The sequence below is a fragment of the Bufo bufo genome, chromosome 5 (genome assembly GCF_905171765.1).
Source record: "Bufo bufo chromosome 5, aBufBuf1.1, whole genome shotgun sequence".
NCBI classification, from domain to species: domain Eukaryota; kingdom Metazoa; phylum Chordata; class Amphibia; order Anura; family Bufonidae; genus Bufo; species Bufo bufo.
In genome coordinates this window covers 230209709-230235463 of record NC_053393.1, presented here as the reverse complement: position 1 = coordinate 230235463, position 25755 = coordinate 230209709, and the positions used below count along the sequence as shown (strand labels likewise).

The 25755-nt window shown below is 45.1% G+C and overlaps 1 protein-coding gene and 1 long non-coding RNA gene across 2 annotated transcripts in view; one reads left to right on the top strand and one right to left on the bottom strand.

Annotated features, from left to right (window-relative positions):
• Positions 1 to 1254: 1254 nt before the first annotated feature.
• Positions 1255 to 25755, bottom strand: part of ANLN (anillin actin binding protein) — a 64742-nt gene continuing 40241 nt past the window's right edge. Inside the window, exons 13-24 of the mRNA XM_040433268.1 lie at positions 25091 to 25226; positions 23519 to 23692; positions 15751 to 15877; positions 15611 to 15659; positions 15465 to 15521; positions 11645 to 11680; positions 10231 to 10252; positions 10029 to 10141; positions 9287 to 9373; positions 5622 to 5729; positions 4422 to 4594; positions 1255 to 2063 (exon numbers count right to left, since the gene is read on the bottom strand). Coding sequence (XP_040289202.1) covers positions 1940 to 2063; positions 4422 to 4594; positions 5622 to 5729; positions 9287 to 9373; positions 10029 to 10141; positions 10231 to 10252; positions 11645 to 11680; positions 15465 to 15521; positions 15611 to 15659; positions 15751 to 15877; positions 23519 to 23692; positions 25091 to 25226 — 1206 coding nt within the window. The 3' untranslated portion in view covers positions 1255 to 1939. The remainder of the gene's footprint in view (positions 2064 to 4421; positions 4595 to 5621; positions 5730 to 9286; positions 9374 to 10028; positions 10142 to 10230; positions 10253 to 11644; positions 11681 to 15464; positions 15522 to 15610; positions 15660 to 15750; positions 15878 to 23518; positions 23693 to 25090; positions 25227 to 25755) is intronic.
• The window catches only part of LOC121001981, a 31329-nt gene continuing 23439 nt past the window's right edge, over positions 17866 to 25755 (top strand). Inside the window, exons 1-2 of the long non-coding RNA XR_005779192.1 lie at positions 17866 to 17974; positions 21465 to 21467. This is a non-coding gene — a long non-coding RNA (uncharacterized LOC121001981). The remainder of the gene's footprint in view (positions 17975 to 21464; positions 21468 to 25755) is intronic.

Genomic DNA, 25755 nt, shown 5'->3' with positions numbered 1-25755 from the left:
ATGTGCGGGAAGGATTCATAGAAAGGCTGTTAGTGTCCACCCATGCGTTAATACAAAGCAGGATTCTATAAAAATGGTATAAATCTAACATGAATGCAACAATTCAAAAGTACACAAAATAGTGATCAAATATGAACATCCAAACTTTTTCACCAAGACAGTGACAGAGAACATACAGGTTCAATACTTTTTTTTATAATACTAATATACTAAACTTTTTTGGACGTATGGCCTCACTGTTCCTGAAAACTAATTTTTTTAATAGTAACAAAAGTTATGATTTACAGCAGGGATGTCAAACTTGTGGCACTCCCAGCTGTTGCAAAACTACAACTCCCATCATGCCTGGACATCAATCAGCTAGCGGGGCATGCTAGAACAGTGTTTCCCAACCAGTGTGCCTCCAGCTGCTGCAAAACTACACCTCCCAGCATGCCCGCACAGCCAAAGGCTGTCCGGGCATGCTGGGAGTTGTAGTTTTGCAACAGCTGGAGGCACACTGGTTGGGAAACACTGTTCTAGAAATTGTAGTTGTTGTAGCTGGGAGGGCCATGAGTTTGACATCCATGATTTACAGCAAACATTGCTTCAAGTCCAGAAAAATTGTGACATTAAGCTGAGATACTGGCAGTTAGCAATCTCTGGCTAAGCAGCCATGGATAGTGTGACTCGTATGAGCTGAAGTATGTGTGAAATTACATTTTTCTATTCGTTCTCCACGTGAAGTCTAAGGGCCCGGTCACGCTGTCTATTTTTAAGAGGTGAATTCTGGAGTGGACACGGACGCCAAAGTTTTGTCAGCAGCCTGTGGTTTCTGCCTCCCATTCATTTCAATGAGGCAACGCTGAAGATTGTGGTGAAAAGATGGTGCGGCCGCAAACCGCCACTCTGAAATCTGAAACATCGCCAATAGCTAAATTCAGCCACAGGTGTCCGCTCCCAAATTCAGTCTACATAAAATGCCGTATGAACGGGCCCTTAATGACGTCAGCTTGTCCTTTGCTTCTACTGTTGGTAACTTATCTCAGTACATTAACTGCTGTTTAAAACAGCTCTTCGATCTACAAATGTTTCCTAAACACGTATTCCCTATATGAATAAAATATTTAACTAGTAAAGTACGTAGCTGGCAATCCAGCAGCTTTATAAAATCACACGACTAAAATATTGCAGATCCCATTTGTTTCACTTGCTCCCTAAGCTTACAATTACAATACAACTTGTTTAGTCGACAAAGAAAAAAAAACCAAAAAAACCTTAAAATCAACTCTGGCATTTGTTAGCGGATGTCCCCAAGCCCTATAGATGGCAAATAATCCATACAACATATTAGCACAGCACAACACAATCAGTTTGGTTACAATTAGATAGATGCAGATGGAATCAAGTACCACGTATCAGAAAAATATGTTGTAAAGGAAAAAGGCAAGGCTTCCATCTTAAGAAACAAAACGTTGGGTCATAGAGAGCAAGGCGAGTGTTTACAAGGGTTAAAAACCAGCGCAACGTGGCGTGACCCACTTTTATAAAGAGGACAGCAGTTTTGCAATATTGAAAGCAAACATTTATATTAAAACTGTGCTCATCATCGAGGTCCCAACACTGGGTTTTATATTGCACATAATATAGCAGAAAGTTAAAGCTCTCCCAAAAGGCACAATCCCATTACCAACCCAATCCAATAAAAAAAGACTAAAAACAGATCTAAGAACATAAGCTAAAGCAATCGCATTGTATAACCACCCCCTACGCATGGGTTCTCCTATCAAAAAGTGGTCAAGTGTAAATCAATGAGGTCAATGAAAAAGAATAAATACATTTTCTTTGCAGCCAGTGACTTCACATATATATGTGTATAATACGCCTGCAGTAAAGTAGAAGACACGGGAAAAGGAACGTGCTGTACAATGAATGGCACTTTAGTAAACTCCCACCATTTCTAAGCCTTGGTAGCTGGCCTATAACAGGCATCTGGCTGCCACATGCGCAGATCCAAAACAACTTGGTTTACTTTTTGCATCCAAAGGTTCCGCTCATCCTTAGTGTCTGCCGACAGCCAGTTCCTGGACAGAAAGGAGAAAGACATGATGAGCAAGCACTATAAGATGGGAAAGGTGTGCATTCAGTATTAAAGCTACACTATGGAGAAATCTTTTAACTCAGGGGTCAGCAACCTTGGTTGGGAAACGACAACTTCCAGCATGCACACTTGCTCGGCTGTTCTTGGAACTCCCATTGAAGTGAAAGTAGGATTCTGGGAGTTGTAGTCTCAGAAAGGATGGAGTGCTGTAGGTTGTTGATGCCTGGTTTAAATGTTCTGTTGTGTGTGGGAACACGTGACTGCGCTGTGACTCTCCGAAAGATGCAGCATCTTCACTGTGGACCAGAGGCTATTCTATGGATATCCATTCGGTTCTCAGTGAGAATGTAAAAGAAATACTGTTCAGAGTGAAGACACAGAATCGGTCAGTCACAGTGTGGTTACGCGGAATTGACCCGAGGATGATACATTCGGAAAGACAGAACTTGGTAGGGAGATTAAATGCACAGCCATTTACCCAATGCTCTTCACAAATAAGGGGGAAGGGGGGGGGGGGAATAAGAAAAAGATAGAAGATTTTCCTAGAATGGTGTTCCTGGTTCCATGTCTAACCAGTGAGCTATAGCGATAACTTTGTGTCTGCTGTCCCAGTCATATACAATATGAAGGAGATAACGCTACATGCCTACAGGGTCTGTTCACACCTTGCGTCTTGTCTTTATGTGCATACTGGCACATACACTGAATGTATCTATAAGCCCCTTGCACTCAGCGTGTGGTAAAACCGTATACCTATATAGTGGCATGTCGGAGGTATAGGAGGGGGAATAATTCCCACACACTTGAATGGAAAGAGCACCAAATGCTCACCGATCATGCATTTATGACATACTGTGGATATGCCATATATTTCCCAGATGGGAATACCCTTTTAAAATGTAGGTCCACCTTTAATATAAATGACAAAGTATTATATGTAAGCGTTATAAAATTAAAGGACTGGGAGGTGAGCATATTTTCATGAAAGAACCCAGGCCGTGAACATCAGCCTTTTTTTATGAGGTGCTGTAAAAAAGGCACCCTATAATGCAGTCATATAATAGCCAGCAGACACAGACTTTAGTTCCCGGTCTGACTAATTCTGCCCACTCTGACTTTTCCTCTCCATTTTCTTAAACAGGTGAAGTATCTTTTTTAATAACTGTATGTTTCTATGTGCGTCTTTCCTCGGTTATTCCAACTATAAATCTAGGAGTAGATTGACAACTGGGTGTATCCCTGCACAGTCTGCTCCTACCAGCACTGATTGGACATTGGCAGACAATGCAGGGAAACATCGCCAACTAGTAACACCCAGCTGGGTAATATACCAGGGAGATGTAAAAGCAGGCAAGCAGAGTTACTAACAAGGTTCAAGATACATATACAGTATACCATGGAGATTGATGTTACGCAGGGGTAAAACAGGCAAGCCGAGTTACTAACAAGGCTTACAATGCGTATATACCATCCAGAAGTGATGTGGTGCAGGGACAAAGCAGGCAAGCAGAGTTACTAACAAGTTTGAAGATAAATATATACCATGACGATTTTATGTTATGCAGGGATAAATCAGACAAGCACAGTTACTAACATGGTTCAAAATGAAAATTTACTATGGAGATGTTATGCAGGAAAAACGCAGGCAAGCAGAGTTAGTAACAGTTCAGGATACATATATACCATAGAGATGTCATGTTGTGCAGGGATAAAACAGGCAATAAGAGTTACTGACAGCTGTAAATGTATTCCTAAACTTCTACTGTGAATAACAGAGGAACTGGCACCATATAGAGTCAAAAGAAGAGACGCTCCAGAATGGCGATTTCATGCAATACACAATTAATTTAATAAAACCGATAAATCAGGAGTGATTACATTCACAGTCTATATATAAAGATATAGAATTCTTCAGACAATCTCCAGTGCTGCCATGAGGGCTCATTCAGACGACAGTATGCGTTTTGGGGTTCGCAAAACACAGATACTTGCTGTGAGCTTTCCTCATTTTGCGGACTGCACATGGCCGTCCCTATGATAGAAATGCTTATTTTTGTCCACAATTGCGGACAACAATAGGACAAGCTGAAGTAGAACAGAAGTACGGATGCAGACAGCACACGGTGTGCTGTCCGCATCTTTTGTGGCCCCATTGTAATGAATGGGTTCTCATCCGTTCCGCAAAATTGCCGAACGGATGTGGACACACGAATACAGTTCTTTGAATGAGCCCTAAATGTGACAGGACAATGAACACCTAATTTCTACTAATTGGTCTATATGTGCATTAAGGGATACAAAAAGGATGCAGATTTTTATGAACGCCACACGTGATACTTACTTAGTGACACAGAGTGTATCTCTGCATTGGCTGACCAGTGTTTCTCTATCGCCCTCTCTTTGTGGACGGACTGTAATCAATTCAAAAGTATTGGGCCTTGCACAGAACTCCCGATTGGCTGGCTCTATTTTTTTGCTTGTGCAGTTTGCAAGATTTAGTCTTCCAATAGGATTCTAGAAAGCAGTAAAAAGAAAAGTGAACATAACAAGCATATAAAATAATCCCTCTGGGGTCTGACTAACCTTTCTCTGCTGTAAACTAGACCCCCTATTGAAGCTGACGTCTTACAGGCACTTAGTCTGCGTTCACATAGAATTCAGTTATGTGCGGTCAACAGTGGGGGGGAATGTTTCAAAGCTGTACGCCACTTTTATAGAAAAGTGGCTATTTTTTGCGCGAGTGGATTGTGTGCAACAATTTGCAACTTTAAGATTTTCCACCATTCATGCTTCTGGATTTTTTTAAATTTTTTTTTAGAAAATCACGTGGCTTAGTGGAAGGGAACAGCCACCATCATCTATGCTAAAAATCTGGCGCCCCGTGTCTTCTCTAACACTAGAGAGATATTGTAGTACACTCATTGTGATTTAAAGCTTTCAGTATGAAACAAATTCACATGAAATAAGAAAAAAAAAAAGATTTTTTTTAACGTAAATGTCTATTCTTAAAAGGGTTTTCTGAGATTTGAATACTGATGACCTATCCAATGGATAGGTCATCGGTATCTGATCAGTGTGGCTCCGACACCCGGGACCCCTGCCAATCAGCTGTTTGAGAAGGCACCGGCACTCCTGTGCGCTGCACTACCTTCTCTCAGCTTACCAAGCACAGCGCTGTACATTGTATAGCGGCTGTACTTGGCATCACGCTCAGCTCCATTCACTTCTATGGCGCTGAGCTGTGCCTACGTCATTTGACCGATGAACGTTTTGTCACTGGCCTAGGGAAAGCAGAGAGGAGCCTATGGTACTCACAGGACCATCGGTGCCTTCCCAAACAGCGCACACACCAGTGAACTACAGATTTGTAAGCTGTAAAGTGGATTTTGTGTACAAAGTGGATCTGGCTAAATAAATCGCTTAGACACATTATATAAGTCAAACTCTTGGGGGTCTGGTAGATGGCACACACTCCAACCTCAAGGCCACATATGCAATGCCAAATGGACACACACACAAATATGGTATTTCAGAGACTAACCTTTCTTCTTTCATCATCTGGGTATGTCCAGTATGAAATGCAGTAGCCAGACAACACACACCAACGCCGATGCCAGGCCCCAAAGCCACTTACATCTTCAAACATAGTCTGGAACACAAACAAGGTAAGTGCTACCATCTTTTTGCATTTCCAATATGAAATCTCCTGCTCCCTTGGTAAAGTAATGTGAAGCCTTTAGTAAGCTCCTTCTACAAATATACACCATGTATAGCTTTTAAAACTGTATTTGATGCCAATGATAGCAGGAAACACAGTATCCTCCCTGCAGTGGGGTCATGTGTAGAAGACGGCGCTTTAAGCTTTATGTGCTGCTACAAAATCCATCTGTTAAATAAAAATCATTTGCAGAACAGATTTGCTTTTCATCGCCAATGGAGTCAACCTATGCCAATGGAACAGATTTCTGGGGGAATTATTTGAATAGCACAGAAGATAGGTTACACTCATTTTAAGGGATTAGGTGTGATATGAAAATTGCAAACCTCTAACAAGCTGCCAGTATTTGTTTTGGCTTATGGAAAGCACAGCCGGAATTTGCCCTACATTCAATATAAAAAGCTTTATCTCGCCGTGCAGTATTTAGCTGCACAGATAACAGAGCACACGTTAAAGCTCCATTCACACATCCGTAATAATGGGTCCGCATCCTTTCCGCAAATTGCGGACCCATTCATTCTCTATGGGAATGGAATGGATGCGGAGAGCACACTATGTGCTCTCCGCATCCGCATTTCCAGAGTGCGCCGCCAATCTTCTGGTCCGCGGCTGCCGAAAAAAATAGAACCTGTAATATTCTGGTCCGCAATTGCGGACAAGAATAGGCATTTCTATGGGGGTGCCGGCCGGGTGTATTGCGGATCCGCAATGAACTACGGATGTGTAAACTACCTTCTGCTGCCGCCAGCGCTCACTGCCAAAGATCGACTGCAGAATGACGTGGTGTGCACGGAAATTAACTGCTGTGGCTGTAAAGAGGAGGTCAGCGCTACAGGACCGGAAATGGAAGCAGTGGAAAAGACTGGCAAATATTACTTCATTTGGTATTTTATCACAATTACTGCTGCTGGGGACTTATTTATTTAAAGCGAACCTGTCACCATGATTTTGCACACAGAGCTGGGGACATGGGCACTGCAGATGTGCTAGTGGCCATCTAGCAGCCCATGTCCCCAGCTCTATGCGCAAAATCATGGTGACAGGTTCGCTTTAACTTGAAAAACCCTGTACACATATACAACCAAACAACTATAATAAAAAGTCACAGCAAAAACGGTTTAGTATCTAAACAAAATCATGTAGCTCCCATAGGTTTAAAGAGGTAGTCCGGCTGTTAATATTAATGACCTATCCTCAGGACAGGCATCAATATCTGATCAGCAGGGGCCCGACACCAGGCTCCCCCGAGAGACAAGGAGGCGGTGTTCCATGTGTGCGCCACTTCCTGGTCTTCACACTACGTTTCGTCTCCCCTGTAGCGGTGGCGTAGTGTAATTACAAGCACTTGCGCCATTTACTTGAATGGAGCAAGTACGTGTATTACACTGCACTTCTGAGATGAAGTGCAGTGTAATGAACAGGAAGCAGCACTCACATGGAGCCTCCTCTTCAAAAAGCTGATCAGGAGGGTGCTGGGTAACAGACCCCCGCCGATCAGATATTGATGACCTATCCTGAACATACAGTCGTGGCCAAAAGTTTTGAGAATTACATAAATATTGGAAAAGTTGCTACTTAAGTTTTTATAATAGCAATTTGCATATACTCCAGAATGTTATGAAGAGTGATCAGATGAATTGCATAGTCCTTCTTTGCCATGAAAATTAACTTAACCCCAAAAAAAAACCTTTCCACTGCATTTCATTGCTGTCATTAAAGGACCTGCTGAGATCATTTCTGTAATCGTCTTGTTAACTCAGGTGAGAATGTTGACGAGCACAAGGCTGGAGATCATTATGTCAGGCTGATTGGGTTAAAATGGCAGACTTGACATGTTAAAAGGAGGGTGATGCTTGAAATCATTGTTCTTCCATTGTTAACCATGGTGACCTGCAAAGAAACGTGTGCAGCCATCATTGCATTGCATAAAAATGGCTTCACAGGCAAGGATATTGTGGCTACTAAGATTGCACCTCAATCAACAATTTATAGGATCATCAAGAACTTCAAGGAAAGAGGTTCAATTCTTGTTAAGGCTTCAGGGCGTCCAAGAAAGTCCAGCAAGCGCCAGGATCGTCTCCTAAAGAGGATTCAGCTGCGGGATCGGAGTGCCACCAGTGCAGAGCTTGCTCAGGAGTGGCAGCAGGCAGGTGTGAGCGCATCTGCACGCACAGTGAGGCGAAGACTTTTGGAAGATGGCCTGGTGTCAAGAAGGGCAGCAAAGAAGCCACTTCTCTCCAAAAAAAACATCAGGGACAGATTGATCTTCTGCAGAAAGTATGGTGAATGGACTGCTGAGGACTGGGGCAAAGTCATATTCTCCGATGAAGCCTCTTTCCGATTGTTTGGGGCATCTGGAAAAAGGCTTGTCCGGAGAAGAAAAGGTGAGCGCTACCATCAGTCCTGTGTCATGCCAACAGTAAAGCATTCTGAGACCATTCATGTGTGGGGTTGCTTCTCATCCAAGGGAGTGGGCTCACTCACAATTTTGCCCAAAAACACAGCCATGAATAAAGAATGGTACCAAAACACCCTCCAACAGCAACTTCTTCCAACAATGAAACAGTTTGGTGAAGAACAATGCATTTTCCAGCACGATGGAGCACCGTGCCATAAGGCAAAAGTGATAACTAAGTGGCTCGGGGACCAAAACGTTGACATTTTGGGTCCATGGCCTGGAAACTCCCCAGATCTTAATCCCATTGAGAACTTGTGGTCAATCCTCAAGAGGCGGGTGGACAAACAAAAACCCACTAATTCTGACAAAATCCAACAAGTGATTATGAAAGAATGGGTTGCTATCAGTCAGGAATTGGCCCAGAAGTTGATTGAGAGCATGCCCAGTCGAATTGCAGAGGTCCTGAAAAAGAAGGGCCAACACTGCAAATACTGACTCTTTGCATAAATGTCATGTAATTGTCGATAAAAGCCTTTGAAACGTATGAAGTGCGTGTAATTATATTTCACTACATCACAGAAACAGCTGAAACAAAGATCTAAAAGCAGTTTAGCAGCAAACTTTGTGAAAACTAATATTTGTGTCATTCTCAAAACTTTTGGCCACGACTGTAGGTCATTAATATTAACATCTGCAGACCCCCTTTAATGTTGCAGACAAGGTCCCAAGTTTTTTTTGCAAGCACCCACAGATCCAGTGCTGCCGACCCATCCTCTAACAGGCTGCAGCAGGGATGACATGCCGTATAATGCACGTAACCATCGCAGCCAATCACTAACCTCAGAGGTGTACACAACGTGAGACTGCTAAAGCCAGTGATTGGCTGCATAGAGAACAAAGTCCCGGCTGCAGCCCGGAAGAGAGGATGGGGGGCAGCTCTGGATCATAAGGGGCTCAGGGAAGGGAGTTAATCAGTTTGTCCATATAAAAACTGAACTCTGACAACTCTTTTAAATAATAATGAATTACTACTGTATAAATATTAGGATCTTGTGATGAATTTAACATATGTAACATAGAGAACACTCACCAAGAAGCCTCTTTCTTCCACAGATGAATTTACTTGGCATTTAAGTTTTAGACAAATGTGACCTTCTAAAGGAGACAAAAATGGAACCTATATGGGGAAAGAAAGGCGTTATTGTAGTATATGAATGGAACTATGAAACATCACGCTTTAGCCGGCAAACTTTCTGAGGCTGTATTATGCCAAACTGGAACAATCATGATCCCTCTTCCAGGGGACCAGGGCTACAGATACTTCTACCAGGGCTTTCAGGCTCAAGACTCTGCAGCACCACATTGGAAATACGATTCAATGCAGAGGGTTATTTTATCCGTGCAAATCAAGTTCCCTGACCACAAGCAATGCCTCTGATCCAGATGTGTACATGTTGTGAGCCGTATGTAAGTTAATGTAAACCTTACGGATGACAATATGCTTAACTGCAGGTAGACACAGAAAGGGAATATACCACCCAAACAGTAGGAAGGGTATGAACACCTAAAGGGGTTTTCCCCCCACCAAACTTATACTCTTTCCACAGGATTTGGGATAAATGTCCGATTGAGGTCGTCGGACTGCTGGGACCCCCACCAATCATGAGAACAAGTGGTGCTGAGTGTGCCTGTCTGAATGGAGCTGTGGGAGTACTCTGTTATCTCCGGCAGTCCCATAGAGTTGAATGGAGCAGCATTGGACATGGGTGTCTTTGGACATTTGCCACTGACATGCATCTACAATCACAGACATTTAAATATTGAGTTATTACCTTATCTAAAAGAAATTTGTTGCTTCCAACTGAAGCTAAAGAAAGCTTATGGCTCCCAACAAGAACAAAGTTACTGGTACGGACAGCACTTGGCCCTCCTGGGCTAGATAAAGCTGTGAGAAGACAGAGTTAGTTGGTATGCATTAGCCAGACAATATTATATTGGTTTCCACAGTTAGAAGATTTTATACAAGCCGCTCACCTGGTGTATGAATGTTGCTCTTCTACAATAAAAGAAGAAGAATTAGCAATGTAAACATTGTAGTATATACAGCATGAGAATACATATCACATTACACTGAGCAGTGTTAGGACGGATCCGTTTGGCTCAGTTTCGTCAGACGGACACCAAAACGCTGCAAGCAGCATTTTGGTGTCCGCCTCCAAAGCGGAATGGAGACTGAACTGATGCAAACTGATGGATTCTGAGCGGATCCTTATCCATTCAAAACGCATTAAGGGCAAAACTGAACGGATCTCACAAACAGAAACCAAAATGCCAATGTGAAATTAGCCTAAAGACAAAAGAGAGAACTCAGGGCAGAATCTACAGGGAAAGGGGGGAAAATCACCCACATAGACAGCATCAGTCAATGTATACACAGTAAAGGGGAGATTATACAGGGGCATTATAAGAAGGAGTACAGAACTGAAGCAGTGCTAGTACATAAAGGCTAGTGAAGGCAGCAGCATCTCGGACACACAGGCCCCACATCAAGCATATATTACTAAGAGGGGCATGCCCACACAGCCAAAAGTTTAAAACTAGAAGCAGGCTGCAAACTACATATCAGGGGTCAGAGACTGAATAAAAGGATGACAACTGCAGACAGACTTTGTGCAACTTTTAGAAGGTAACTATTTTTGACACAAATGTGTCTATGGCCTTTGAAGGAATGTTATCTGGTCTATCCTGTCCTACCCATAAAGACATTTTGGGACATTTATTAAAGTACCACTTAGGAGAACAGATGTCCTTTGGTGAAAATTGTGCAATACCAGTGACAGACTGCCTACAAAAGCTTTAAAACTGTATTTTACCCATTTACAGACTAATGAGGGCAGCGCCAGACCATTGGAGCATACAGTATCATAGCCTTATGTACTCTATTGCGGGCAGAGTTTAAGTCCTTATGCTCAATGAGATCATTTCCCACCCTACAAACGACTAGCCTCCCTAAGGGTGGTACCCTCAAAAGGAGAGGTGGATTTTGTACATGCCTGTAAGGAACTGTAACTCAGAAGTTATCAGCAAGCTCACGGTAGGCACGTACTGATGAAAGGATCTGCAAGTGCTAATCAGCGTTTGCCTGACAAACTTGATAGAAGAGGTGGAGAATGAGGGGAGGTCACAGAGAGAAAGCTGGGACATCAGTACGCACAAAAAGATGATTTCAACAGGAGTGGCATGACTTGGCGCTTGCTTGAAGCGCGCAAGCTAACTGTGGGAGTACTGTAAATTATGTAACACCGAGGCATGGTGCTGGGTTCCTTTTTTTGGCCCAAAGTAAACCAACCAATAAGTGTCTAACTGCCAGCAAAATGCACTGAATTTATAATACACTGCATGACTACACTGTCTAAATATTAGTAGTAAATCTGCCCATCGTACTCACAGTGATTGAAGTCAAAAGCCTCTTTGGAGTAATTGCCTAAAATCAGAAAGAACAATAAGTAAATACAGTCCATCTGAAGTATGACTACATATGAAATAGTATGCATTGACTAAGATTCCCTTTAATGGAACTTCCTCATTATGCATTTATATTCAGTATTCCCAAATATATCTCCATCACAGAAAAAACACCATAATGTGCCCTTTCAACCACCATGTGGAAAGTGCAAGAAAATCTGTGCAGCCCCAAGAGCTAAAGAATAAGTTGCATCGTGTGCAGCACCCTATACATGCTTTGGTTCAATTGTATTGGTTTAGCTATTCATTACATATTCTCTGAAATCTTTATACACAATGTGGGCAACATTTATTTTCTTTAGATACGGTACTCTGTACATTGTGTAGATATTGGCCTTTCTATATCTTTCTAAACATGTACTTTATATATGATGAAAAGCATGAAAAGAGAATGAAAGAATTTAGACCTAAAATAACACTGCAGGAAAGGCCATCCGACCACCAGGTCCACCACTGATCAGCAGAGAGATGGGGGCCCCTTCGTTGTTTATCCAGGCATATCAATGTACCTACACATTCAACTCAAGTAAACATGGCTGAGCTGCAGTACCAGGCACGGCCACATTATATATATTACAATTCTTGGATACTGATCACGGGGGTCCAAGACGATACATTGATTTTGTATTTTAAGGATTAACCATCAAATCGAAAATCAGAGAAAGCCCCTTTAAGTAATGCCTGGTTAAAGGGGTTCTGCAGTTTGTTTAAACTGATGATCTATCCTCTGGATAAATAATCAGCATCTGATCGGCGGGGGTCCGACACCCGGGACCCCCGCCGTTCAGCTGTTTGAGAAGGCAGCGGTGCTCCAGGAGCGCCGCGGCCTTCTGACTGTTTACCGCAGGACCAGTGACGTCACAACTAGTATCAATGGCCTGGGCGCGGCCAAGTTCCATTCAAGTAAACGGAGCTTAGCCCCACCCAGGCCAGTGATACTACGTGTTCTCAATCAGTGGGGGTCCCAGATGTCTGACCTTGACCGATCAGATGGTTATGCTCTATCCTATGGATAGAGGATAACTTTAGAAATTAAACCCTTTAACCCTAATCTTAGTGAAGAAACAAAAGCACATTTCGTATTTTCATAGCAAGGTGTATTCATTGCTCAGTGTGAAGGTAGGAAAATACTAGAGGCTAATCTGGTAAGAGACCAAACAGGTTTCATTGCATTTCAACAAAAACTAAAAGTGAGGAAAGCCCTGCACTGACTGATGAAAAGGACATCCAGGTCTAAAATCTTTAAATAAAACGTTGGCACAAATGTTATATTACACTAATTGTTAAACACCCTGCACAATATAGAGTACTGTCACACCAACAAAGCAGGCTGTGAACACCAGGAGACATGAAGAATCATACCAAATACAGAAGAAGTGTTTGCATGAGATGAAAAGCAGAACCATGCCGAGTTCTGTGTGGAGCCTGGACAAAGAAGTAGCATTTTATACCACATCATTTAAGGGCAGTACAACTTTTATATGTAATAAAGCTTCATCACTAGAGATGGGAGCAGCATCCTAGAGATATGCCATCAATGGGAATACCCCTTTAACTCGCACAGCATACTCTAGCCTGGGTACAACTGTATCCACTTCTCAGCTCACAGCAGGGTAAGCGATGTACATGTTTGATGCATCTGATTAAGTGCTCTCATTCAACGAAAAGCAAATATTTTTAAGGCTATTGAAACACGCTGATGGAGCAACCCCTTTAATCGCTCTAAGTTAAAATTTTATTATGCTAGCCTGCTGTGGGGCTGGTAAAGTAATACATCTCGCCTTCATCTGCCCCTCCGATCCAGCGCTGCTGCTCCTTTCATCTTCTCCAGATCGCAGCCAGTGAGATATTGCAGTTGTGGCAGTGACGTCCCGTATACTGCTGCATCCAATAAGTGGCCTCAACAGTGTACAGTCCAAGACCTCTGATAGGCTGCAGCGGTAAACAGGACTTCACCACTGTTGCCGCAACAATATCTCATTGTCTGCAGTAGGCGGAAGAGGAAGGAGCAGCAGCAATGGATCAAAGGGGCTGGTGAAGATAAGGTATTTTTATTATTTTACCAGCCCCACAGCAGATCAGTATAATGAAATATTTAAAGAGGACCTCTCACCTCTCCTGACATGACAGTTTTAGTAACTACTTGCATTCCCCATGTAATACCAATTCTGGAGGATCCATTTTTATGACTATGATTTTCCATTCCTGTATCATTCCTGCTAGAAGTTTACAAATAAATTGCCAGCAGTCTGCAGTAAAGGTACTGCTGGGTGTTACCAGTAGCGGGTGTGTCTGACTCTGCCCAATCAGTGCTGCAGGTGTCAGACTGTACAGGGACACACCTTCATCTGTACCTTTACTGGAACGTCATAGAGCAGTTAGGGTACTATCACACTAGCGTTTATCTTTTCAGGTATTGAGTTCCGTCCTAGGGAGAGCAATCCGTTCAGGATGCATCAGTTCAGTCCCTCTTACGTTTTTTCGCCTGAGAAAATACAGCAGCATGCTGTATTTTTCTCTCCGGCCAAAAATCCAGAACACTTGCCTGAATGCTGGATCTGGCATTAATTTCCATTGTAATGTTGCTGCATTCACGGATCCGTTCTTCCAGTCCGCGCATGCGCAGACATTTAAACATGTGAAAATAAAAAATACCGAATTCGTTTTTCCGGATGACAACTGGAAAGACGGATCCAGCATTGCAATGCATTTGTCAGACGGATCCATCTCACAAATGCATCCGTTTGCGTACGGATTGCCGGAATACTCTGCCGCAAGTGTGAAAGTAGCCCTAGAATAGATGCTCCAGAATCATTATTTCATGGGGAATGCAAGTAGATACTAAATAAGACATATCAGGAGAGGCGACAGGTCCTCTGTAACTCTGACAATCCCTTTAAGCAATATCTTCATAAAACTGGAAAACCCCTTTCGATATGCCCAATTATGATGCATGGATGTTACAGATAAAGTGGCCCTCAAACAGTGGTTGCATGCCATAGGAGCCCTCACTTATGGTCATATGCACTGGTAACATTTAAATATCCTAACCCCATAATGGTGTGAACAAACCTTTTAAAGAGATTGTTTTACCATAACAAACTTACCACTGATCCACAGGAAAGGTGATAAGTATCTGATCAGTGGTGGCTGTTTGCTAGTACCCACACCAATAACAAAAACGAGGGTCTGATCATTCGGACCACCATCAACTAGGAGAATAGGGTTTCCAGAGTCAACTCTATGGGACTGATGGAGATAGCCAAGCACTATGCTTGGCTATTTCCCTCAGTCCTGTAGAGATGAATGGAGCGGCAGTGTGAGACCCTAGCTCCATTCAATCATGGACCCTTATTTTCATGATCCTATGGATAGGCGATACGCTATTATGGTGAAACAAATGCTTTAGCCTACCAAGGCTGTTATAGGATGCTTTTTCTTGCTTATGATTAGCAACACTAAACTCTAACCTTAACCAACTCATGTTGATTGTTCAGAGGATTTCACAGCCATTAGGATTCCTGGTAGACATACAGCTATAGAGTATTAATGATAATCACAATAATAAAACCATAATAATAGTAACATTGCCATTATAAGGCAAATGTATAGCATCTACTGACAAGTGGCAGCATTAGAGAGCTATGCGGGAAGCTAATCCATGAGAAAAGTACCAATTCATGGCTCTTAAATGGATTAGCAAATGATCGGAATGAAAACATTTAGAAACTGTGATTAGTTACCTTTGACTTCACTGCCTTTTTCCTCTTATCAGTGGAGGGAACTTCTTTTCTTTGTGCCTAAAATATGCAGTATAAGATAAGCTTCGCTCATAATGAACAGATTTAAATATGTTACTACAAAAATGAGCTCGAGACTGCACACTTACCAAGCTGTAGACATCTATGTAGACTGCAAAGTTATTAGAGACATCTTCACTAAAAAAAACAATTATTCAAAATCAGAAATATCTACCAAAAATCTGACCACACACAACATTAGAGATTGCAAATGGCACCAGTTACTTACAGACTAAATATAGTTGGGAAGGCTAACGCGTCCCCTTTCATTGAACTGGAAATACTAGACAGAGGAGTGGCCACCATGTTTTCTGCTCCTGCTCTGATAATTATGAAAAAGTAGTAATTTGCAGACTCTGTGAAAGGCAAAATGTACAATTTAATTTAGTGTGCAGAGACGAGAAAGTACCATCTTTATATTCAGTTCTTTACCATTAGTCTAGCAGATACTATTACTTGGTCAGAAACGTCTCAAAAGGATCTGATAAGTCAGATTCAGTAAGTCCTTGAGGCTCGCACAGCATGACAATTCAGGAGCACAATTTCTTACAACTCATTGGGCATAACTGCTATTTAAATGTGCCAGAATCTTGACGCAATTTGCCATGTGCCTACTTTAGGCTCCATTCACACGTCCGTGGTGTGTTGCGGATCCGCAACACACCCGCCCGGCACCCCTATAGAAATGCCTATTCTTGTCCGCAAGCTGCGGACAAGAATAGGACATGTTCTATCTTTTGCGGAGCTGAAGATCTGGGCCGCGCTCCGTAAATGAGGATGCTGACAGCACACTGTGTGCGGTCCGCATCCATTCCGTCCCCATAGAAAATGAATGGGTCCGCACCCGTTCCGCAAAATTGCGGAACGGATGCGGACCCATTTGCGGACGTGTGAATGGAGCTGTTTTATTCACTTTTCATTCCAAGAAGGTATGGCTCCGCAGAAAAGTGGGGGCGATTTTACTGCACAGGGGCATGGCTTTAATGCAACATCAAGCGCAAACAATTTGGGGCATAGTAAGCCAACATATGAAAAGACAGACTAGACAGTCTAAAGAGGTACCAGATTAAGCATCCAAAACATTAGCCACTGATAAATCAGGTGCTGCTTAAAGGGGTATTCCTATCTGGGACATTTATGGTCTGATAGGCCCGGATCCAAGCCCTACCTATAGGACTCACTTATCTCAAGAACCAGGCACTTAAAGGGGTTGGCCACTTTATAATACAAGCTGCACATGTGCAGCTAGTAATAATCATTATTAAACTAACGGCCATCAATATAACAGGACCTTCATACCCCTTTAAGAAACATTCATGTGCTTCTATTCCTTTTAGTCTGCACAGTATCTGAACGATTAGGGCATGTTACCATGGAACAGAAATGTCAGCACCAAAATGCAAATCAAACTGAGCCAGAATTCTAGCACTCTGTGTGCCACCTTTCTAAAGGGAATTCATCACCAATTTTATGCTGCCCTACCTGAGCAAAGTGCTAGGTCTTATAATTGTACTGACCCAGCTGTTTTGCTAAAATCTATATTGAATAACTCCAATACCGGATCCGTCTCTCTGGTGTTATCCGGCAAAAATGGATCCGATATATTTTTTTTTCACAGATTTAAAAGGTCTGCGCATGCGCAGACCGGGAAACCGGATCAGTTTTTCCAGAACACTTGGCACCGGATCCGGCATTAATAAATTTCAATGGAAATTAATGCCGATCCGGCAAGTGTTCCAGAATTTTTGCCGGAGAAAATATCGCAGCATGCTGTGGTATGTTCTCCGGCCAAATACCGTAAAAAGGACTGAACTAAAGACATCCTGATGCAAAACTGAAGCGTTTTTTTTCCGGTACTCAATACCGGAAAACTTTAACGCTAGTGTGAAAGTAGCCTAAGTGCGGCTTTTGAGAAAAACAAGATTTTTGTATAACTTACCAGTAAAATCTCTTTCTCGCTCTTTCCTTGGGGGACACAGAAGACCTTGGGTATAGCTCATCTCCATAGGAGGCGTGACACTAAGTGAAAACTGTTAAGCCCCTCCTCCACAGCTATACCCTCAGCCTGGAGAGAGAGACTGCCAGTTGCGTGTCCAAGTAGTGAGAAAAGGCAAAGTCCAACAAGGAACCAACAAGCCAACTACCCAACGGGTAACAAAAAACTCGGAAACCGTGTAGAGAAAAACAAATGAATGGGTGGGTGCTGTGTCCCCCAAGGAAAGAGCGAGAAAGATTTTACTGGTAAGTTATACAAAAATCTCATTTTCTCGCCCCCAGTTTCCTTGGGGGACACAGAAGACCTTAGGACGTTCAAAAGCAGTCCAAAAGGGGAGGGACCACAGCTCCAAGGCGAAGCACCCGAAGGCATCAAGGAACCGCCGCCTGCAGACCCAGGCGGGCCAAGGCAGCATCTGCCAAAGCCAGAGTATGCACCCTGTAGAACTCGGTAAGGCGTGCAAGGAAGACCTGTGGCCGCCTTGCCCAAATGCATGGCCGAAGCCCAATGCCTCCGGCCCAGGAGGCACCGATCGCTCTCGGTGACAGCAAGGCAGAATCCTGCCCTCGGTGCGGTAACCTCAGCAATAGCCAATCTGATAACGCGGAGGAAAAAACACCGCAGAGTCCGTTAACCCTAAGCGCGGGCCTCCAGGAAACCCAAGAGACCGAACGTCGACAAGAGTCGGAGATCTCCAAGTAAAAACGGCCAGGCCCAAACAACGTCCAAATCGGTGACGTGTTGAAGCGAAAGGCAAACACCACCTTCAGAAGGAAGGAAGAAACGGAATGTAGAACAGCCCTGTCCTGGGAAAGACAGAAGGCTCGGACAAAAAAAGGGAGCCATTCAGGCACCCGTCAGAGACACGACTGATACGGAAACACAACCGTACAGGACAGCCGGGGTAGAGAGAACTTCTGTAACGGCTCCAAGGACAAGATTGGAGCGCCGAGAGCTCAGTATGTAGTTCCCAGGGCGGTACCGAAGGACAGTACAGAGGAACCAAAGAGCCACTTCGAATAAGAAGGTCTTGACCAGCCCAGAGGGCCGGGGAACGCTGGAAGAGGAAGAACAGCGCCGACACTTGACACCTCAAGAAAAGGAATCCCAGTCCCAGGCCGGACTGGAAAAAAAAGACAGAACCATGGGGAGAGAAAAGTCAGAGTGGGGAATGCACAGCTTCCCACAGAACCCCAGACAAAAAAAAAACATAAATCTTACGACAGATCCTGGACGAAACACAGCCAGGAGCGGACAGTAGCGAACCCACTGGAGTTGCCTGGCAAGCGGGCGAAAACCCAATGTGATCAGGCGCAGACCAGTAACACGGGCAGAAGGGTCGACAAAACTGGTCCCGTCGGCCCCCGAGCAACGTTGTCCCTATTCACCCGAGTGGGGGAGCAGAAGGACAGACGGAAAGGAACCAAAGGGTCCGCCCAGCATCCGCCAGATGCCAGGACAAGACAGGCTAAAGTCCATGCTGATGTAGCCATGTTCTACAGTCCCGGTGTGGGAGATCAAAGGACAATCTGGACCGAAAGGTAGTCCCCCCAAGTTACCGAGAAGGTAAGTCTACAGTAGGACCATTGACTTAGAATGGACCACGCAATCTGCTCTCAGTGGGAGGACAGAAACGCGGTAGACTCGGAAAATAGGCACAGCTAATACAGCCAGTGTGAACAAGGGAGACAGTACGAGGCCAAAAGGAACACCGGAACCATCCACATGAACAACCATGCTCTCCCCAGAAGGGGAGGACAGTGAAGGAACAGCCTCTGAAGTCTGGCGGGGCAGAAGCCACATCGGAGTGATCTGTACCGAGCGGGAGCCAAACAGAGACGGCAAGATAATGGTAGTCGAGACAGAGGCCGGCATAACACCCTCCAACCGAAAGGAGGAGTGGGCAACAGGGAAGTCATAGGACAGCTCAAAAGCAGAACCCTGCTACACTGTGAGATGCCCGGTTCACCGCCTCGCAGAAGGCGAATACCCTGAAGAACCCAAGGTGGAAGTCCTCCGGACCTGGGTAATCGAGCACCCAAGAGAATTTTGGGTGACCTTCCCGAGAAAAGCGGCCCGCACCTGGTAGCAGATCAGACTGAAGCGTAGAGGCGCCAAGAGGAAGGACTCATACCACACTGCATCCGAAGAGGAGGAAATTGCAGCAGGCAAGGGAACCGCAGTCCTGCCAGAGCCAACGAAGAATTCGAGGGGCGCTGCAGACAACAGCACTCTCGACCATGTGACCACTAGCGCAGGGAAGTAATACCGCGGAAGGACGAATGGGCACGCATCTAGGAACTACGAACACTCCCTGGGATGAAGGGCCAACTAAATGAATAAGTACCACCCAGCTCCGTGCAGCAGAGTGCAAGTAGAGCCTGTCCGGGTCAGGTGGACAGAATGAACTCCTTAGAGACGAGTGCAAGGCTTGCGGCAAGCATCGTATCCCAAGAAAACAAAAGTATGCCGCAGGAAGCAGGTGAGGCATACGTACGAGCAGCCCTGTAAGCAGTGAGAAGGCCAACCCACCTACAGGAGGAGAAGGCATACACAGCCCAAACAACGCACAAGAACGTCCGCTCACTGCAAAAAGGTTACTTCAGCGAAAGAAGGGGGCTCGCCACAGAGTGCCACAGCATGTACGGAATTGCAAGGTGCAACCTGAAAGGGAGTTATGCACAAGCCTAGTATAGCATGCGATGGAACGCAAGCAGTCCGCCCCGAAAAGGGGAATTGTTCAGAGAAGCAGGACATACCGTATAATTCAGCATGAACGCAGGAGGTCTACCTAGTGAAAGGGGAACATGCACAGGGTTATCCTAGCATTAAGTGAGTGTGCAATAATACACCCAACACTGAACTTAGCAAGAGTGCAAGTACTCTGCCAATGAAGGGGGACATGTACAAGTCCAGCACAGCCATACAAGGACAGTCGTGAATCTCATGAGCGTGCCAAAATCTGCCCATGGAATGAGGGGTGGTCACGCACAAGGCCAGCACCGTATCCAATGGGAGTGCAAGCGTTCCACCCATGTTAGAGGGCCATTCTCATGGCCAGCAATGTATCCGGTGAGAGTGTAGCATGCCGCCCAGAAAAAAGGGAGGGTAATGCACATGGCCAGCATCTCATCCAGGGAGAGTGCGAGCACCCCCATGTATGGGAGTCATACACATGGCCAGCAACGTACTGGTGAGAGACAAACACAGTCAGTGAGAATGTGTGTATGTCACCTGAGGAAGGAAGGAAGGCATGCCCATGGCTGGCAGCGAATCCAGCGAGAGTGCGTACACCGCCCACGGAAGAGGGGTCATGCATATGGCCGACAACGGGTCCAGCGAGAGTGCAAGCACCCCGCCATGTATGGGATACATGCACATGGCCAGCAACGTACCTGCGAAAAAACAACCACAGACAGAGGGATGTATGTATGCTGCCTGAGGGAAGGAGGCATACCCAAGGCCGGCAGCGAATCCAATGAGAGTGCAGCCTACCGCCTATGAAAGGGGGTCATGCCTATGGCCGGCAGCGAAACCAGTGAGAGTGCAGCATAGTAACATAGCACATAAGTACATCATAGCACATCAGTGAGAGTGCAGCATTCCGCCTATGGAAGGGGGTCGTGCACAAGCCAGTACCGTATCCGGTGAGAGTGCAGTATTCCGCCTAAAAAGGGGGTCATGCACATGATCGGCAACAGATCCAGTGAGAGTGTAGCGTTCCGCCTAAAGAAGGGGGTCACGCACATGGCCGACAGTGAATCCAGTGAGAGTGCTGCGTTCCGCCCATGGAAGGGGGTCACGCACATGGCCGGCAGTGAATCCAGTGAGTGCAGCGTTCCGCCTAGAGAAGGGGGTCACGCGCATGGCCGGCAGTGAATCCAGTCAGAGTGCTGCGTTCCGCCCATGGAAGGGGGTCACGCACATGGCCGGCAGCAAATCCAGAGAGAGTGCAGCGTTCCGCCTAAGGAAGGGGGTCATGCACATGGCCAGCACCGTATCCGGTGAAGGTGCAGTATTCCGCCTAAAAGGGGGCCATGCACATGGCCAGCCGTCAGCCAGGGAGAGTGCAGTATACCGCCTAGGGGGGGGATGCACATGGCAGGCACCATAACTGGAGAGATGATGAATGCAGCCTACGGAATGGGCGCTTGCACTTGGCCAGCGCCGTATCCTGGAAGAGGGCAAGAAAAACCGCCAAAAAGGGGGAAATGCCCTAACAGCGACGCAGGCTGGGAGCGCAACACCATGCCGCGTGTGGAAAGAGGGTATGCAGACATGCAGCACCTGAGGCTGCAGCGTCCTGCGCAGCCCACAAGAAATCTGTTAATATTATATATATATATAATTTTTTTTTTTTTAAACACAGCCTCTCTGAGGCTAAAGGGGGGCCACCATATAGGGGCACAGATTATCAGGAAAAAGGGGGGCCAACCATACAGGTCCATTGGGAGCCGGCCTTGAGGGCGGCGCTGCGATCCCCTGGGGGCGGAGGAACCTCCCGGCGGGAAGAATTCGCGCCTGGAGAAGTTCCCGCCCCCTCCACCAGAGGCCGGAATTTTGCGGCCTAGCAGGCCGTGACGTCGGGGACTAAATTTGCGACGCCCGGCATGTACCGCCGGGACCTGTGGCGGAGTGGCGCATCAAACCGGCCGCGGGTGCCCACCCCGCGGGCCGGTCGAAATTGCGGCCCAGCAGGCCGAAGCCTGGGCCAAAATTTGCGGAGCCCCACCGACCGGCACTGACGGTCGGCCGGGGCCTGCTGGGGCATATAAGTCAAGCCCAAAGCCGGCCGCGGGAGCCCACCCCGCCGGCCGGAAGAGTCAGGGGCCCGGAATGGCGGCTTGCCGGCCGCGGGAGCCCACCCCGCCGCCGGAAGAGTCAGGGACCCGGAATGGCGGCCTAGCAGGCCGCGGAGCCTGGGATAAGATTTTTGCACCGGAATACCAATGCCGGCCGGAGGCGAGGCCTTACTCCACAGAGTCGTGCAGGGGACCAGAGGCCCAGTATGGGGGTCAGGCACACAGGAGACCAGGGTGGGGAGGTGGGGGACGTAGGGCTGGAGAAGCCAATCTCTCACCATAGCCGTCTTCACCCTCGGTCCATTCCAGCAGGGCGACCCTTGCGCTGGCGGGATGTAGGGGAGCTAGGCTGCCCTGATCCACCTTGCCTTCTGTGGGGAAGGCAGCAGTGCGGGTGACCGGCACTGGCGCAGCTCAACCCCGGGAGAAACAGAGAGGTCTAGTGCGTCTCTGTTGTCCCTGATGATCTGGAACAAAAAGAAAAGAAAAAAGTAAAAATCTAAAATTTAAACAAGGAGAAAACAGCCCTGCAGAGCAGGGAGTGTCTTGCCTCCTTGGACACTAAGCAAAAAACTGGCAGTCTCTCTCTCCAGGCTGAGGGTATAGCTGTGGAGGAGGGCTTAACAGTTTTCACTTAGTGTCACGCCTCCTATGGAGATGAGCTATACCCAAGGTCTTCTGTGTTCCCCAAGGAAACTGGGCGAGAAAAGGTGTGGTTTTGGATGGAAGGAGCTCGGTGACAATGTATGCCAAAATTTTGCCAGATTTGGTACAAAATTTGTGCAAGAAATAAGCCAACTAATGGGTGGTATAAAGGAAGACTAGACAGTCTAGGTATGTCTATTCTACATGTCTAAATTTGCCCACAGTTTATTTATGCACTCTGTGGTATATCTCTATAATAAGAAACTGTTGAATATGAACTGGCTCACTGTCCAGCAGTAACAAACTATAAGGTGACATCGTGAAATGGAATGGCATTTAAAAGAAAAAGAAAATAAAGAAGTCAAATAATCATAAAGATCATGTTTTATACGAGGCAGCTTTTCAGAAATGAACGCGCGTGTTACAGTCTGATGCTGCCATCTACTGGTAACAGTGTTAACCAACAAGCACAAATTTTGATAGTTGTTTTTTTCTCTCATACACAAAGTAAGGTTCCAGAAACAAAAAGCAGTGCAATGGTAATAACTACTTACCTGGTCTTTGAGAGGTGCTGCAGACAAAATCTGTTTTAAGAGGGAGGAATATTTCTGAAACAGATACAAGGCCCCTTGATGGTGTGCTATCATTGACGTGGGAATTGGGTTTCTTCTGAGGTCCCTCACTCTTCAGTCTATTCATCTCAGCAAGCAATGCAGCTCTTTTTTCAGCTGTAAAACAAAAAAGGATTCAATGTGTTATTATATGATAAAAGGTAAAAAAAAAAGAAAACGTACAATATAAAATGTATACGTGTCTGATAATGGAATTATATATAAAAAAATAAAATAATTAAGAATCAAAACAATCTCGTCTCTTACCTCAGCTTATCCTGCTTCTTAAAATGGACTCGTCACCTGGTTTTGGGCCACAAAACCACCAGCATACAGTTATGCAGCTGGGGTTTAGGGTTCCAAACCTGCCCAAAGGAAACCCATCCGTCAACCCATCCGTCCACGCAAAAAATAGTAACTGAAAATCAAACTTACTGGGAGAAAAGTACATAACTCCTCTCTAGCGGGATTGGGTTTAAGCACTGATGTTGAGGACAGTACAAGCTCACTTCATTGCGCATGTGACTGATGGCACTGGAGAAGAGTCCCGGACTCTTCACACAGTAAGTTTAAGGGGCATTCTGGTTATAACAAGTTATCCTCTATGCATAGGATAGGGGACAACCTTCCGGTCAGTTGGGGGTCATACTGCTAAGACCCCATACCCCCATGGAGCCCCCCTGAAATGGAAGGAGTGGCTAGTTGGAAAAGCACACCGCCGCACCATTCATTTCTATGGGGCCCATGTTCTCGTGATTGGTGGGGGTCCCAGCGGTAGGACGCCCACCAATCCCCTATCATTGTTATAACTGAAATACCCCTTTAAATTATCATTTACTATTCTTTGCTGGGAAGGATTAGCTTGCTATGGGCATGTTTGGTACCCTGAACCCCAGCTGCATAATGGCATGCTGTTGGTGGTTTAGTGGCCCCCAACTAGGCGATAGGTTCACTTAAGGAAGTTTGCTAGCAAAGCACAGTACAAGAGGTTGAAGTTTATGATAGATGCCCTAAGAAAAATAAGTGTGTGTGTGTGGGCTGCTAGAAATATCCAAAAACAGAGAGTGAGGCAGTGAGGATGCTGGATGTTGCAATTTGGTAAGAACTCAGCTCAGTTTACGAGCTCCCGGGAGTGTAATAGTAATAATGAAAACAATAAAACGACACATTCAGAGCAGTCAATAGCCTTTCAGCCAGCTTCAAGTGTGGATAATGTAAAATAAACATAATTTAGATCTTTGTTAGAACTATAATTCTGGATAAATGGATGAAAAAAAGCAAACATTAATGTCCACTTCAACATACAAACAAGGGCATATAGCAAATGACACAGTTGGGACACATGACATGAGTAAATTAAATCTTGAACAATCCACACCTACAGTTTTGTAGTACTTACAGCACTACCTACAGTAATTTTGTAAAAAAAAAAACACGTTAATGATAATTTTTGACATTTTGAAAACTGTAAAACATAATACTGCAAAATTTGGGCTCGCAATAAGGGACACTTACTAGCTACCAGCAGCAAACGCTCAGCCTCTGCTTCTGTTTGGGATCCTTTACCATGCTCTTCATCTATGCAGCAATTCAGGGCCTGGCTGGCTTGATGAATCACGGTTTGTTGCAGGCTGATCTCATTATTCAGCATCTACATCAAATTAAACAAGAAATTAAAAAGTCTCAGCCAAACACATACAACACAATACAGGAGTACAGCATGTAGCAGATTATATATATTGTGCGGACTATGTTTTATATATTAATACGTGTTTATATTTTCTGCTTCCCTGGTGGTTTAAGAAAGTGGAGGGATTAAGGTCACTAACTATGGAGTGTAGAAAAGAAGGGGTTAATAGTTTTGCTCAGCCTTTGTTACCCTTAGGCCTCTTTCACACGGGCGCTGCGGGAAAATGTGCGGGTGCGTTACAGGAACACTGGCGATTTTTCCGCGCGAGTGGAAAACATTGTAATGCGTTTTGCACTCGCGTGAGAAAAATCACGCATGTTTGGTACCCAAACCCGAACTTCTTCACAGAAGTTCGGGCTTGGGATCGGTGTTCTGTAGATTGTATTATTTTCCCTTATAACATAGTTATAAGGGAAAATAATAGCATTCTGAATACAGAATGCAAAGTAAAACAGCGCTGGAGGGGTTAAAAATAAATAAATAATAATTT